This window comes from Podospora pseudoanserina, chromosome 2, assembly GCF_035222485.1.
Source record: "Podospora pseudoanserina strain CBS 124.78 chromosome 2, whole genome shotgun sequence".
Lineage (NCBI taxonomy): Eukaryota > Fungi > Ascomycota > Sordariomycetes > Sordariales > Podosporaceae > Podospora > Podospora pseudoanserina.
Genome location: NC_085921.1, coordinates 3,316,020 through 3,328,845, shown reverse-complemented (window position 1 = coordinate 3,328,845; position 12,826 = coordinate 3,316,020). Strand labels below are relative to the sequence as shown.

The 12,826-nt window shown below is 51.1% G+C and overlaps 3 protein-coding genes across 3 annotated transcripts; 1 reads left to right on the top strand and 2 right to left on the bottom strand.

Moving 5' to 3' along the window:
* Nucleotides 1-196: 196 nt before the first annotated feature.
* On the bottom strand, nt 197-2,534 carry LAP4 (vacuolar aminopeptidase 1). Its single transcript, XM_062944593.1, has 2 exons — nt 1,436-2,534; nt 197-1,374 (listed from the first exon to the last, which is right to left on the bottom strand). The coding sequence occupies exons 1-2, from the start codon at nt 2,031-2,033 to the stop codon at nt 410-412; spliced, it is 1,563 nt and encodes a 520-aa protein (XP_062803439.1). The 5' UTR covers nt 2,034-2,534; the 3' UTR covers nt 197-409.
* On the top strand, nt 1,668-4,579 carry QC764_208850 (uncharacterized protein; the record flags this gene model as incomplete). Its single annotated transcript, XM_062944594.1, has 2 exons — nt 1,668-3,218; nt 3,271-4,579. Exons 1-2 carry the CDS (start codon nt 2,932-2,934, stop codon nt 4,577-4,579), a joined length of 1,596 nt encoding a protein of 531 aa, XP_062803438.1. The 5' UTR covers nt 1,668-2,931.
* Nucleotides 4,580-4,997: 418 nt separating this feature from the next.
* Nucleotides 4,998-7,494, bottom strand: QC764_208860 (uncharacterized protein; the record flags this gene model as incomplete). The annotated part of the gene is made up of 3 exons (XM_062944595.1): nt 6,032-7,494; nt 5,890-5,966; nt 4,998-5,813 (listed from the first exon to the last, which is right to left on the bottom strand). Exons 1-3 carry the CDS (start codon nt 6,363-6,365, stop codon nt 4,998-5,000), a joined length of 1,227 nt encoding a protein of 408 aa, XP_062803437.1. The 5' UTR covers nt 6,366-7,494.
* Between the last annotated feature and the right edge of the window lie 5,332 nt (nt 7,495-12,826).

The window sequence follows — 12,826 nt, the reverse complement described above, 5'->3', positions numbered from 1 at the left end:
TTTTTCTTTTTTTTTTTGCACTTTCTGAAACGGTTGGTTGCATGAAAGAGGGAGGGATAGATGGATGGATGCATCGTACCCGGGGTTGTTGGCTTCCTTGCACTGTTTGAATTTACTTGGGAGCTGGAACTCACTCATTGGGAGCGTTGTAGAACTTTACAAAAGGGGAGCAAGCATCTTTTCATGTTTCATTGTTTCCAATACCAAATTATTATTATTTCATCACTGCCATCCATCTTCTGCTGCTTTGCTACGTGCCATGGCCATGCCATGTAGAAAGCCACCAAATGTGCCATTCTAGAATTGTTGAAAGGGGTATTATCATCGGTGATGCAACATCGCTATCAAACCATCATTCGTACATGTTTCTCCTCTCTCATTACACTCATATCCATCGCCAAAAAAAAATCTAAGGGCGCCACTCCTTGTCAACCTTCTCCCAGTTGTCCAGGAAGCCCTTGTAAAACTTGAGACCGAGGCCGGGATCCAAGCTACCGGTAGTAGCGCGGATGCTGTGCATGCTCAGCTGTGGGATACCGACATCGGCAGCCTTGCACCCCATGGCGCTGCTCAGCATTGGGCCGACGGTGCCGCCTGATCTGCTGTCGTTGCGGATCATGTGGCGCTGGTTGACGGTGCCAGCCAGAGTGGCGATTCTGTCCAGAATGGCCATCGACACACTGTCGGTGGTCATGTGAGCAGAGGCGTCAACGCAGAGGGCAACGCCGACGTTGAGACGTGGCGAGTGCTCGGCGAGGTTGGTCTGGGTGAAGTTGGGGTGGGCGGCGTGGGTGACGTCGGAGGAGACGAGGAACGAGTTGGCAAAGGTTTGACCCATGAGGCCTGGGCCAAAGGGAGTCTTGCCATCTCTGGCAGCGAGGGACTCGACGGCGCGCTCGACTGTCAGAGGGAGGAAGTTGCCACGAGCACCTTGGCGGAGCAGAGAGCCAATTTCCTCATCGTCGAAGAGAGCGACGAGCTTGATGATGCCCTCCTCCTCCTCCTGCTTGGCGTGGAGAAGAGCCATGAAGGCGGCCCAGGAGCAGAGCTTGTCGTCGATGCGACCGGCAAAAATGAATTCCTTGTCCATACCGCCGACTTGGGCCGGCTGGGAGTCGTAAAGCTCGAGCTCCCAGTTTAGGATTGTGCTATAGTCTTGGACGCCAATTTGCGAAGCGATGAGCTTGACAAGCTTGGGGGGCTGGGTAGCGGCAAAGGAACCAACACCGCCGAGAGGGGGTTCAGACGAGGTGGTCGAGGCACCACGAACGTCGCTGTTGTCGAGACCAATGATTGGAACGGTTTCGGTTTCGCGGTTATTGTGGCCCATCATGCCGATTCCAAAGTGAGGAGCGAGAGTAGGGATACGAGCAACTGGTGACACTTGGTTAGTCTTTGCATATTCGAGGTATGGAGTGTTGATCAAAGAACCTACTTGGCCAGTCAAGCTTGGCGAGCTTCACCGTTGTCTTGCCAGTGTCGGGGTCTCTGACGATGACACGGCCACCAATGCTGAGGTCTCTGTCCCACCAAGTCTCGTTCAAAGCACCGGCATATTGCGCGACACCCAATTGAACGTATCCATTGTTTCCTGGCTTCGTGCTTGTAGGCTTGAGGCGGGCGGTAAGAGCGTCGATGTGGCCAGCAATCATCGCAGCACCATTCCCGGGCTTGTAGGCCTTGCCGACAGCGAAGGCGATGATGGAGCTGCCATTGCGGGTAACATAGTACTTTCCACCAGGCTCCAGCTTGCCAATCCAGCTATCGCGATGGGAAAGCTCCTTGTAACCAGCCTTTGCGAGCTTCTCCTTGAAGTAGCCGACGGCATGGAAAACTGTGGGGTTCTCGGTCATGAACTCGCAGTATGGTTTGGTGAAGGCCTCGGGCTTAAGCTCTTTGGCGTCGACCTTGTTGAGACCATCATTGGCGACAGGAGAGGCGCGCGAGGCCATCATCGCCTGTTCCATGGCCATGGAACGGATGGAGAGGTTGGAGTCGCGGGCCCGGATGAAGGCAGGAGTGTGACGAGTCATGGTGACGGTGATAGCGCAATCGAGGAGGGTGAGGATGAATGAAAGTTGAGCTTGTGGCGGAAGTGGTGAAAGTAGTTGAGGGAGGGAAACAGGATGACTGGTTGCGGCCGAGCTTAAGGTTGGTCTGGCGGGTGGCTTATCCGATCCATGTCCGGGCGACGGCGGCGGCGGCGGCGGGTGGCCTCGTGCCTGGTCCCTTATCTTATCGCAGCGGTACGCTGTCAAAAACTGCCGTTGCTTTGGCGACAATCGGGTGCCTGGCAGCTGTCCTCGGGACCTGCCGCAGTGATCTTTAGAGCACACATGACCTCTTCAGCAATCTATCTATTGGTAATAGCAATGAGTTGTACAGTTCCTCTCGAGTTCAGACTCGTCGAATCGCCCACCGCTTCCTCGTGGCCGTCTCCAAGCGGTTCAGCAAGGGGAGAAAGACATCCACCTCGAGCTTGCCAAGATTCCCAATGGATGCAAGATCTCTTGGCGCGCAGCTTGCTGTCGTCACTTGTGGAGGTGTGGGGGCACGGTACCGATGGGAATCTTGAAGAGGATCAGATTCTTAGCATGTCGAACTTCTCTCCTGTTTCACCGTCACAGTGAGTCTTGCTCAACAGCTTCAAACTCGTAGTGTTTTGCTTTATCACGTCTAGTCTCCGTTGATTGGCTCTCTCTTTGCAAGGCAAACGCTCACTTGCCTTGCCTCGGCTGAGCATGACGATTACACCCTCAGACCTCGCAACTGCACTGCCACCTGCCTACCTAGGTTCTTGCTCGGTATAGAATTTCTAGACGTTAACTCTGTACTTTTCTGGTATTCAATAGCCAAATACAGTCTTTCAGCCAGCTGGCCGTGGCGCAACTCTTCGCTTCTCACCTAACGATTCTCTGAACACACCTTAGAATGTCGCTCTTGTCTTCCCTTCTCAGCCCTGTTCCCGGGTTTCCCGAGTACACCGGCGCCTACAGGGTCGGCACTGTAGATGTCGAAATTCCCATATCGAAGCTGCCAGCCGGCAAAAAACCCGAAGGTGCCGCAGACGTTCACACAGTTCTATTCAGAATATTTTACCCGACGGTAGCTGAGGCTCAGGGAAAATACATCAGTTGGCTTCCCGCGCCTCAAAGGCTTCACATAGAGGCCTATGCCCAGTTTCTGGGCCTCGGCTCGAAAACTGCCTCTGTTCTCTCGTAAGTTCTTTTAAAAGGTTGCATCTGGAAATATTCCTAAACCCTTGAACAGATTTCTACCCCGACATCTTCACTGGACCACCATCCCAGCCATCAAGAATGCTCCTTTGCTGTCTCCCCCAGCTGAGCATTCCAGCTCAAGATGGCCAACCATGATATTTTCACACGGCCTAGGAGGCAACCGCAATGCCTACAGCCATCTCGCCGGCTCCCTAGCCTCCCACGGAGTAGTCGTCATCTGCCCCGAACATCGCGACCAGAGCGCAGCTCTCACCCTCATCCGCGACCCCCAAACGCCCAAAAAGGCCACCCCCCTCGCCTACCTACGAATCCCGCACAACCAAACCCCTGAGATCTGGGCCCAGCGCGACTCCCAACTCCGCATCCGCCTCTGGGAACTCGATATGATCTTTGAAGCCATCCTCGCCATCGACCGCAACGACAACAAAGTCATCGCCTCCAACCTCAACACCAGCACCCCTGTTTCGGCCCTCTTTGCCTTGCACAACAAACTCGACATCTTGGACCCCGGCAAAGTGATCTTTGCGGGCCACTCGTTTGGTTCCTCGACCATGGTCCAGTTCCTCAAATCAGTCTTCTATTCGTCCCATCCTGCTCTGGAGTCTTTTGAGGAGGGCAGGTTATTCACCCCGCGGCCTGGCTCGGCTATCCTGTCACAAATCAACGGTTTGAACCCGGCTGTCTTGCTGGATATGTGGTGTTTCCCTCTTTTATCGGCCGCGTCCGACAAGCTGTATCGTCTCCCGCTGCCGTGCTATTCTGTGTCTCAAGAACAGCAAAAGATGTCGAAGATTCTCGCGGTGGAATCAGATCAGTTTTTCAAATGGGGGACGCACCTGCACCGCACGGCGAAGGTTTTGTCTGCTGATCCGACCGCGGAGGTTGTGAAGGAGTCGCCTGACCACCCGGCGCCGTATTTGTTTTATGTAGAGAAATCTGCACATTTGAGTCAGTCGGATTTTGCGGTTTTGTTTCCTTGGTTGACGAAAAAGGCTTTCGGGTCGGAGACGCCCGAGGCGGTGTTGAGTTTGAATGTGAGGGCTGCGGTGCAGTTTTTGAGGGGGAATGGGGTTGTGGTTGGGGAGTCGAGGTTGGAGAGGGAGAGGGGGGATGTGCTGGGGAGGGGGGTGGAGGTGGCGAAGTGGAGGTGGGTTGATGTGGTGGGGATGGGGAGGAGGGTGTATCCGAGTGAGATTGAGATGAGGAGGGAGGAGAGGGGCGAGGAGGAGGTGGAGGAGTCGAGGAGGGAGGAGAAGGGGATGGGTGGGGAGATGGAGCCTGGGGTTGGGGAAGAGGATAAAATGAAGGAGAATGGGGTCACGGGTGGGGAGAGGTTGTAGGTGCTGGGAGATGGGACAGAGGTATATTGGTGTATAGACTTGGAGGTGGGCTGCGCTGGAGTTCACAGAGGGGAATTATTAAACTGGCGTCATGCTGACGACTATTGTTTAGAATATTGATTTGTTATATTAGGGTATGTCAACAGTGCCATTGCCTGGCCTATGCTCGAAGAATGCAAAACTATCATCAACAAGGGGTATCATCCAAACCTCCCAAACAAAAGAAATCGCTCCTACAGCAAAACGAATGACAACATTCAAAACCACCCGCTGAACCTGTTTCTCTGATCAGGTCAGCGCTATCCACCATCAAAACAGACAAAAGAAACCACTTGGACCCTTTTGAGCGAACGACACCTGGTACCTATCCAGCACCACTTTCCACCTTTCCCCGAGACAGCCCACCCTCCCCATTTCCCTACCGATAAACAGGAAACCCCTCCCCATCCAAAGGAATCAGCTCCTCCTCCCCCTCCACCCCGCCCAACCAAGCCCTTATCCTCTTTTTACTATCAACCTTTGTATCCACCACCTTCCCCTCTCTAATCTTCCTATCCAGCATCTTCTTCTTTTTTGCCAGCTCACTATTCGAGACGCCAGTCCCCTTGTTCTTGGTGATGACCACCCCCCCATCCCCTCCTTCCTTCCCCCCTCCCGCGGGTGGCGGCGGCGAGGCTAATGACTTCCCCTTTCTCGACCTACCCTCGGTAAAAAGCCACATTACCGGCCCGATCGGCCTTTTTGGCGACGAAGATTTTTTAGCAGGGGGGTTGACGACTTTTGGGGGTTTGGGTGCTGGTTGTTGCTGGGAGGCTGTCCTGGGGGGTTTGGATAAAGGGGAAGGTTTCCGGATGGGGGAGATGGATTCTATTCTTGTGAGGGCGAGGCCGGAGGTTCGAGGGCTGGGGTTGGAGGTGGTGATTGCTTCTGTTGGGCGGCCTGTGGACTTTGTGATGATGGTGGGATAGGAGGATTTGGGGTTTGTGAGGGCTGATCGGCCGGAGCGGTGGGATTTGAGGGCGGGGAGGGGGGGGTTTGAGGTGGGTGTTGGATTGGGGAGAGGGGTTCGCGATGGGGAGGGGGATGAAGAGGAAGAAGTGGATAAGGGGTTGCGTCTTCTATTGTTATCTTGGGGAGCTGGGTTGGGATATTGGTTGCATGTGGGGGTGTGGGAGGGGTTGGGGGTCTGGTTGGGGGGTGATGGTGGTGGGTTGGGTTTGTTGGGATATTGTTTCTAGGTGAGGGTGAGGGAGTGGTTTGATTTCGGGTTCTGGTGATATTTTTGATTGAGTTTGCTGGGTTATTGGCACCAGGTGAGGATGTGGGAGGGGTTGGATCTCGGGTTGAGGTGGTTCTGGTTTGGGTTGTTTTTCGTAGTCCCATTGATCTGGACGCGAGGGTTTTGACGTCAGTGGATTAGGACGGGAAAAAGGGGGTGATATGCGGACATACCATTTGGAAGTTTTCTCGCACGCCAAAAGTACTCGTTGTCCTCGCTGAGGTACCATTCCGACCATGACCCAGGACCCTTTGATGTTGAGCTTTTCTTTGACTTTGACTTTGACTTTGACTTTGTCCTTATAGGTTTTGATTTTTTTGATTTCGATGGCTCTTCGGATATGACGGGCGTCTTTGCACGACGAGAACCCTTGGGGACGCTATAGGTCGGCGTTGGCTCGACTGTCGTGGCTTTCGCGGGAGGAGAGGAGGATGTCGGCCATAGTGATGACCAGAAATCCCGATTGGGGTGTGCTGGGATGTTGTATTCTCTTGGTTTGGAAGCCATTATCGGTTCAGTGAGCAGCCCGTGTCATTGGTAATGGCTACCTATGTTCGTTGAAGGACATCAGAGAAGGGTTACACCATGGTACGAACAAGTTGCTTACGGTTTACTTTGATTACAAGGAGGTTCTGACTCCCAGAGTATGGGAAGGTGAATGAAGGGAAGTCAGAGACACCTGCATAGCTGTGGGTCAACCTATTAAGTACCAGTGGACTGACAGAAAGAGCCGCACAGGGGAACACCGGCGGTCTAGCAGGTAGCGCGAAGCGGCCAACCTCATCCGAAGATCCAACGAGCGGAGTGGCAATGCTGTTTACTTCAACCATATGGGCTGCCGGAAGAGAGGCCCCTCCCCATATGAGCGCTGTCGTTGCAAGCGGGGCCATGACACACCACTCGACAGTCGGCACCAGACCGGCTGCTGTCACCCAACAATCATGATCGCTCTGGCTCATACCAAATGACAAGAAAGCTCAGATCTGACTTCCAACCTATCGGGGCCGCCTCATAAAACCTTTGCATGCTCCTAGACCTGCTTCGGCTCGGGTTTGCATGCTTGGTGCCCAACGTGTCATGGTGCCAACGCAGGTCGGTGGTAGCTGACCCACCCCAGACTCACATGATCTTGGGTCAGTCAGTCCAAACAGAAAACGACATATATCATGTTGAATGTGGGGAATGGAATGAATGGAAGGGAATTAGACGCCTCTTACCCGGATGGCGTGTCGGTGTCGGCTTTCCACCAGGCACGCTTCGGGCCGTGAGAATCATCAGATCTTGGCTGCCAATGAGATTCTAAAGTCTGAAGAAGGAGCCATAATTCAAAGGGAACATCAGGCGGGTAATAGATCGGATCGGGCTGTCCAGGTTGATTGTGTTTGCAGGCTCATGTGTCATTGTGGGCCAAGCTAGAGCATGTAACCTCAGTCATTGCTGTCATGGTTTGGGAATTCGTCAGGTATCCTGAGCAAATATCTTGATATCACTTTGTCAGATGGTAGATAAGGGTACACTGATAAACTTTTATGTGTCCTCGTGTCTGGCGGCGCACGTGACCAATTTGAACCTTGGAGGTAAGTCTATCTGCCTTTACTCACGTGTATCGGTGTGAAGATGCAAAAGGAATCAAAATATCACTGACAACCATCGCTTTTTGACGTGAAGACTATCCTATCCGGAAACGAGCTCTGGTTCACAGTCACGGTCCAGCTCGCAGTAGTGAGGTCTCAGCTCGCAGGAGTCAGATCACAGCTCACAGAATCCAGTCCCGTAGATCTAAGGAGAAGCGCAGAGCTGTCGGTGGCTAAAATGGGGATATTCTTGACGCCATCATTGATGGACTTGAAAGAAAGCTGGTGGAATGTCAGGACTTGGAGAGTATGACTGTAAGTGTATTTTAGAAATCAGGATAATTAGGACAATTATTGAAAACCCCGCCTATAAACTTCTCGTTCATTGACGGTTCATTATGAAAATCTGCCCCAAAGAAGAATACAAGAACTCTATAGAGCCCCCAAAAGTATTATCCACTTAGAATCAGCACATTCGATCAAGCTTTTCTTATCTGTGTATTTTCCGAGGTACATAAGAGCTCTCAAGGAAACATTGAGTTTAGTTTCAAGTGGCCACGCCGATCACGGCCGGTATGCAGTTGATATCTTTGAAGTCACATTTAGGTTTTCCAGTGGCGCTTGTGAGCTTGCAGCAGCAGGATGGTTTGAAAAGTGACGGCGCCCAACCCCAGGTGGGTGCCATGAAGACTTTTCTCTTCAAGAATTAAGGTTTAATTCATCATGGTTTTGCAGAGATATTTAAACTGACCCTGTTTGTTTTCTTTTCTTTTGGAATCCCGAAAGTCCAACTTGACACCAATCCAACTATCAAACAAACCTGGTACAAGTTACCAGTTCATTGGTGAGGCTTTTCCCTTTTCCCTTAATATTCCCATCAAACAAGTCTTAACTAACAGTGTTTGCCACGGTAGAAGGTCTCAATTGCGACAGTATGGACCCAAGGTTGGACGACAGCGGTATTGTGGTGCTCACCAGTGTTGGCGTCCCAGCATCCTATTGCCTCATGTATGACGACGGATACCGGCATGACACCTCCACCGGGAAATTTCTGAGCCCCAACTTCAAGTCCTGGAAAGGCCATCATTCAGCGAGCTTCCTCAAGGAGTTCCACCAGCGTTTCCCAAGCGTCAAACGAATGATACAGAATGGCGAACTGCCCGAAATCACCACGGATAGTATCTCCCTGATGAAGCGGCAGATGCTGCACGACAGACTGGAGGTCAAGGAGTTCTATCTCAAAGACTTTGTGCTTGCATGCATGATAGACATTGAGCACTTCACGGCCATCGCTGCTTACTACGGAAAACAAGACCCAGATCTGACAGATCTTTGCCTCGAAGCTTACATGGACATTCCTCGGGTCGAACCAAAACCAGGCTATTCACCACTTCAACTTGCCGCTTCCGGGTACGAGACTTCATTTGTGATGCACCATTTTGCATTGCTAGCGGACCTCGGGACATTGCATTGTCATACACTCCTGCCATGACCGTGGAAGAAGCTTGCAAGAGGTTTGATGACAATATTCATTAAGCATTCCTTTGCTTTCACCGCGTGGTCGAGAGGATGGTCAACCGTATCACCCATGTAGACGCCAAACCTGAATCAAACCAGTGGGTCTCTTCAAACACATAAGGTCGCTTGCAATCGGACTTCTGACTTGCAATCGCCAACTGTCTAGGGTCACGATCGAGAGCGGTGTTCACCTCAGAGTCAGGCCTTTCCTAATAGAGGTAGTCAAAAGCACCGACGAAGGTTCTACCAAGATATCTGGCCAGAGGGGCAAGATCATCCCGCCATAGGCACCAGACGACTTTATCTGTGTGGCTACGTCTGTCCGTCCCTTCAGGGAGCCGTCACGTCCTGCTGCTATCGGGTATGTTTCAAGCTCTCTGCTGTCAGTTCATCGAAGCTCAAGCGGGTACTAGTTCCTAATACTTTTTCACGATGGTGGATTTTCCAACGTGAAGGCTCGACTCTGGGCTTAGAGATAGGTGATAGCCTCGGAAGTTGGCAGGGAGAAATGACAATTTCAGTATTTTGGTCGTGTCCTAACAGGTACCAGTACTTTTTCCAGGCCCGTGTTTTGTAACAAAGCGTAGATATTTGGCACCGCTCACCGTTGCGAGCCCCGCCCTTTTCACCAGAAATCATACCGAGCTTCTTCTTTTCCAGGGAGCCCCGTTTTTGTCCAAATTTGTCTCCAGCAATGTCACGGTTGACCCGGTGTGATCCTTCTGGCCATCAAACTTGAATACTTACTCCAAGTGGGAGTCAGTACACTAGAGCCCTGAGGTTCCCCAGTCCAAGCCACCCAGTTAGTCCAGGCTTTCATGCAAAAAAAAAAAAAAAAACATGTCTCTTGGTGGAATATTACCTTTGAATATCAGGGTGAAATCCAGAAATGTAGGAATCCAAGTTGCCAGTGCCATAACCTGCCCGAAGCTCCATTCCTGCTCCAGAAGAGACGACCCAGCTATTTCAGAGTTCGTCCCGCGCATAATGATGTAGTCCCCAACCATGACCCACATCTTGACAAAGAAACAGACGTACCAAGCAAGCATCAGCCAGAACTTGTACCTTGTAGGAAGGCGAGCCGCCAGCTTCGTCCTGACTGTATTATAACCGTTGATCAGTCCTGCAAAAACCCCTATGAAAAGATCCCCGAATCCTGATGTCGACACATGACTCGTTTCCTGGCTAAAGGCAGATAGCTGCTGGGACCAGCTGCGTGCAAGCCTGTACAAAGCCTCATGTAAAATAACGGCCCAGATAAGAACGCGGAATAAATTGTATGCGGCAAAAAAATTGGGTGTTCGGATCCCCAGGATCGAGCAAAGTCAGCTGAATAAAGCAAACTGTCTCAAAAAGCGTGTCGCCGAGACCAAGCGCGCGCCTGATGACAGTGCCCAAAACGATGGCAATCTGCCCTGTAGCCACGATAGCTAAGAGTATCCACCGTGCATTCAAGTGGCGACAGTTGGGGTAATGCAGCGGCCAGGTGAGGGCGACGACTGAACATGTCAAGCCTGCAGATATCTCTGCAAAGCGCCCGTCGTACGCCGAGGACTTTGTGTACTCTGTGACGAGGGTCGAGCTGATGATAGCAAGACTTAAAAGCGATGAAGAATCCCAAAAAAGACCTGCGCTTGTCTGGAGAGCATTGCGTGTCTTGCCGGAAGTCGGCGAGAGTGGTGTCGGATTGCTATGGTTCCTCTTCGCCCAGTACTTTGATAGTTGTAAGGGCGCCAGTGTCACAACAAATACTGTTGCAAGCGATACTTGGATAATGTATGAAGTAAGAACCTGTTGCCAGCTTTTAGGTCATTGCAAATCTGCATTCTGTCAGGTAGAGACCACTTACCCCTATTCCGGCCAAATCGGGATTACCCTTCCAGGACAAGTTACGACAGAAAGTCGTCTGACAATGATCTAATATCAGGTACATGGCTTTGTAGGTTTCGCGACTACTGCTGTTCAGGCCATCTGCCCAGTTGACGATTGTGCCCCGAGAGAAATTAAGAAACGGGGTTGGGGCGACAGTATGTGCGGCGTTGATAAGCGCCCCGTATGGAAACTCGTCGTGCTTCGTGAATAGGGAGCTGCTCCCATTCCAATCATCTCTCCCGTACTTTGATCCAGAGTAATCCCATTTGATGATAAATAGCGCCGCAAATTTGGCCGCGCTCTCGCAGTCGGCGGTGAAGTCGATATCGGCGAGCGTCCAGTTGGTAAGAATGGCGGGGTTCAAATAATCAAACATTTTTTTTTTCAGTATCGCTTTTGGTCAACGAGTGACGATGACATGGGTCTACATATCTTTTATTTTCGTTACGCAGGCAACAAAACAGGAAGCAACCAGTTGTGTGCCAGATCAGTTACCTACATTCCAAGAGGGCATGTTTATCCAACGACTGTAGAGGCTGTGCCTCTTTCAATGCTTGGCTATCAAACATGTTTGCATGCTGGCAGGCTTAACAAAAACCGAGTCCCTTATATGAAACAGATTCACCTGCCTGTCACTCACCGCTGATCACTATGCAACTCCCAGCACACAGTCACATCTGTAAAGGCAGGCCAAGAACTAGAATTGGCAAGTAAATAGACGATGCCGAAAACAGCTATTTTTAGGGGATTAACACACAGCCAATGGATCTTACATTTGTCTTGAAGATGTTGAAGCCTTTTCACAGGAGACACCCATCAAGTGGTGTTACATCTTCTGTAGCCGAGACCTTCCGCGTGTGTAATCACCCTGAATTCCGTCCCATTCTGCGAGCCATCTCCTCCTGTAGCCCCCGCGTCATCTTCATCCTCTTCAGTAAGTCGAATTTGTACTTCACCAGGGAGGCGATACTTTAAGGCTTTGAAGTCTTCTAGCGAGGATACGTTAGTATAATTTCCATGCACATGTCTGTATAGATGGTAGGTACTCACCCTCGAAAATCAGAACGAAATCCAAAATTGTTGGAATCCAAGTTGACAACGCCATAGCCTGCCCGAATCCCCACTCGTTCTCTAAAAAAGCCTCTCTAGCCTTGTTAGAAACCCTATTGCGAGAGTCAACATAATCTATGAGATTGAAAAACAGTGACAAAAAGAAAAAGATGTACCACCCTCACAGAACAAGCTTTGAGTCCCAGATGAGTCCCAAAGCGCTCCAGAGATCCAATCCAAGGGTGTATCTGAGTACAAGCGGGTAGAGCTGCGGCACCAGGATATATCTCAGGGGAATAATAATAGCAAACAAAGCCAGTCCCAAGCGACGCTCGTCCTTCTCAACCCACTCATTATCCAATCCAAGACAGATCGTTTCAAAGGGCGAGCGCCGTGTGCCCGCTCGATCCCGAGCCATCATAAGTATAGTGACTGAAAGTTCCATTGTAGCCAAGACAAACAGCAACCAACCTCGAACTTTTGCGTGTCAGCAGACAAGGCGGCATAGCGGCCAGGTGATGGTGACAGTTGAAAATGTCAAGCCCATAGACGTCTGTGCAATGCGTCGGTTGTAGGCAGAGGGCTGGTTAAAGTCTGAGATCATGGCCGGGATGACAATGGTGAAGCTGAACAGGAATGCAGCGTCCCAGTACAGCCCAACGCTTGTGAGGAGACCCTTGAAGATCTTCTCCCGAAGTGATGACGACCTTCTTGGCTGTCTTGTGTTGTTTTGTATTGGGAGTATTGAGAGCCAGGGTCAAAAGAAAGCATACCAGAGTCAAAAGAAAGCATACCAGAGTCAGAAGAAAGCCTCATCCAGAAAAGTCCAACACAAATGATCATAGCGAGGAGCACTCGAATGATGTAAGAGGTCAGAACCTACGCCAGTTCCTCTTCAATATCTCAGCAGTCTCTTAAATTCACGATGGGATGAAGCAAAAGTACCACATGCCC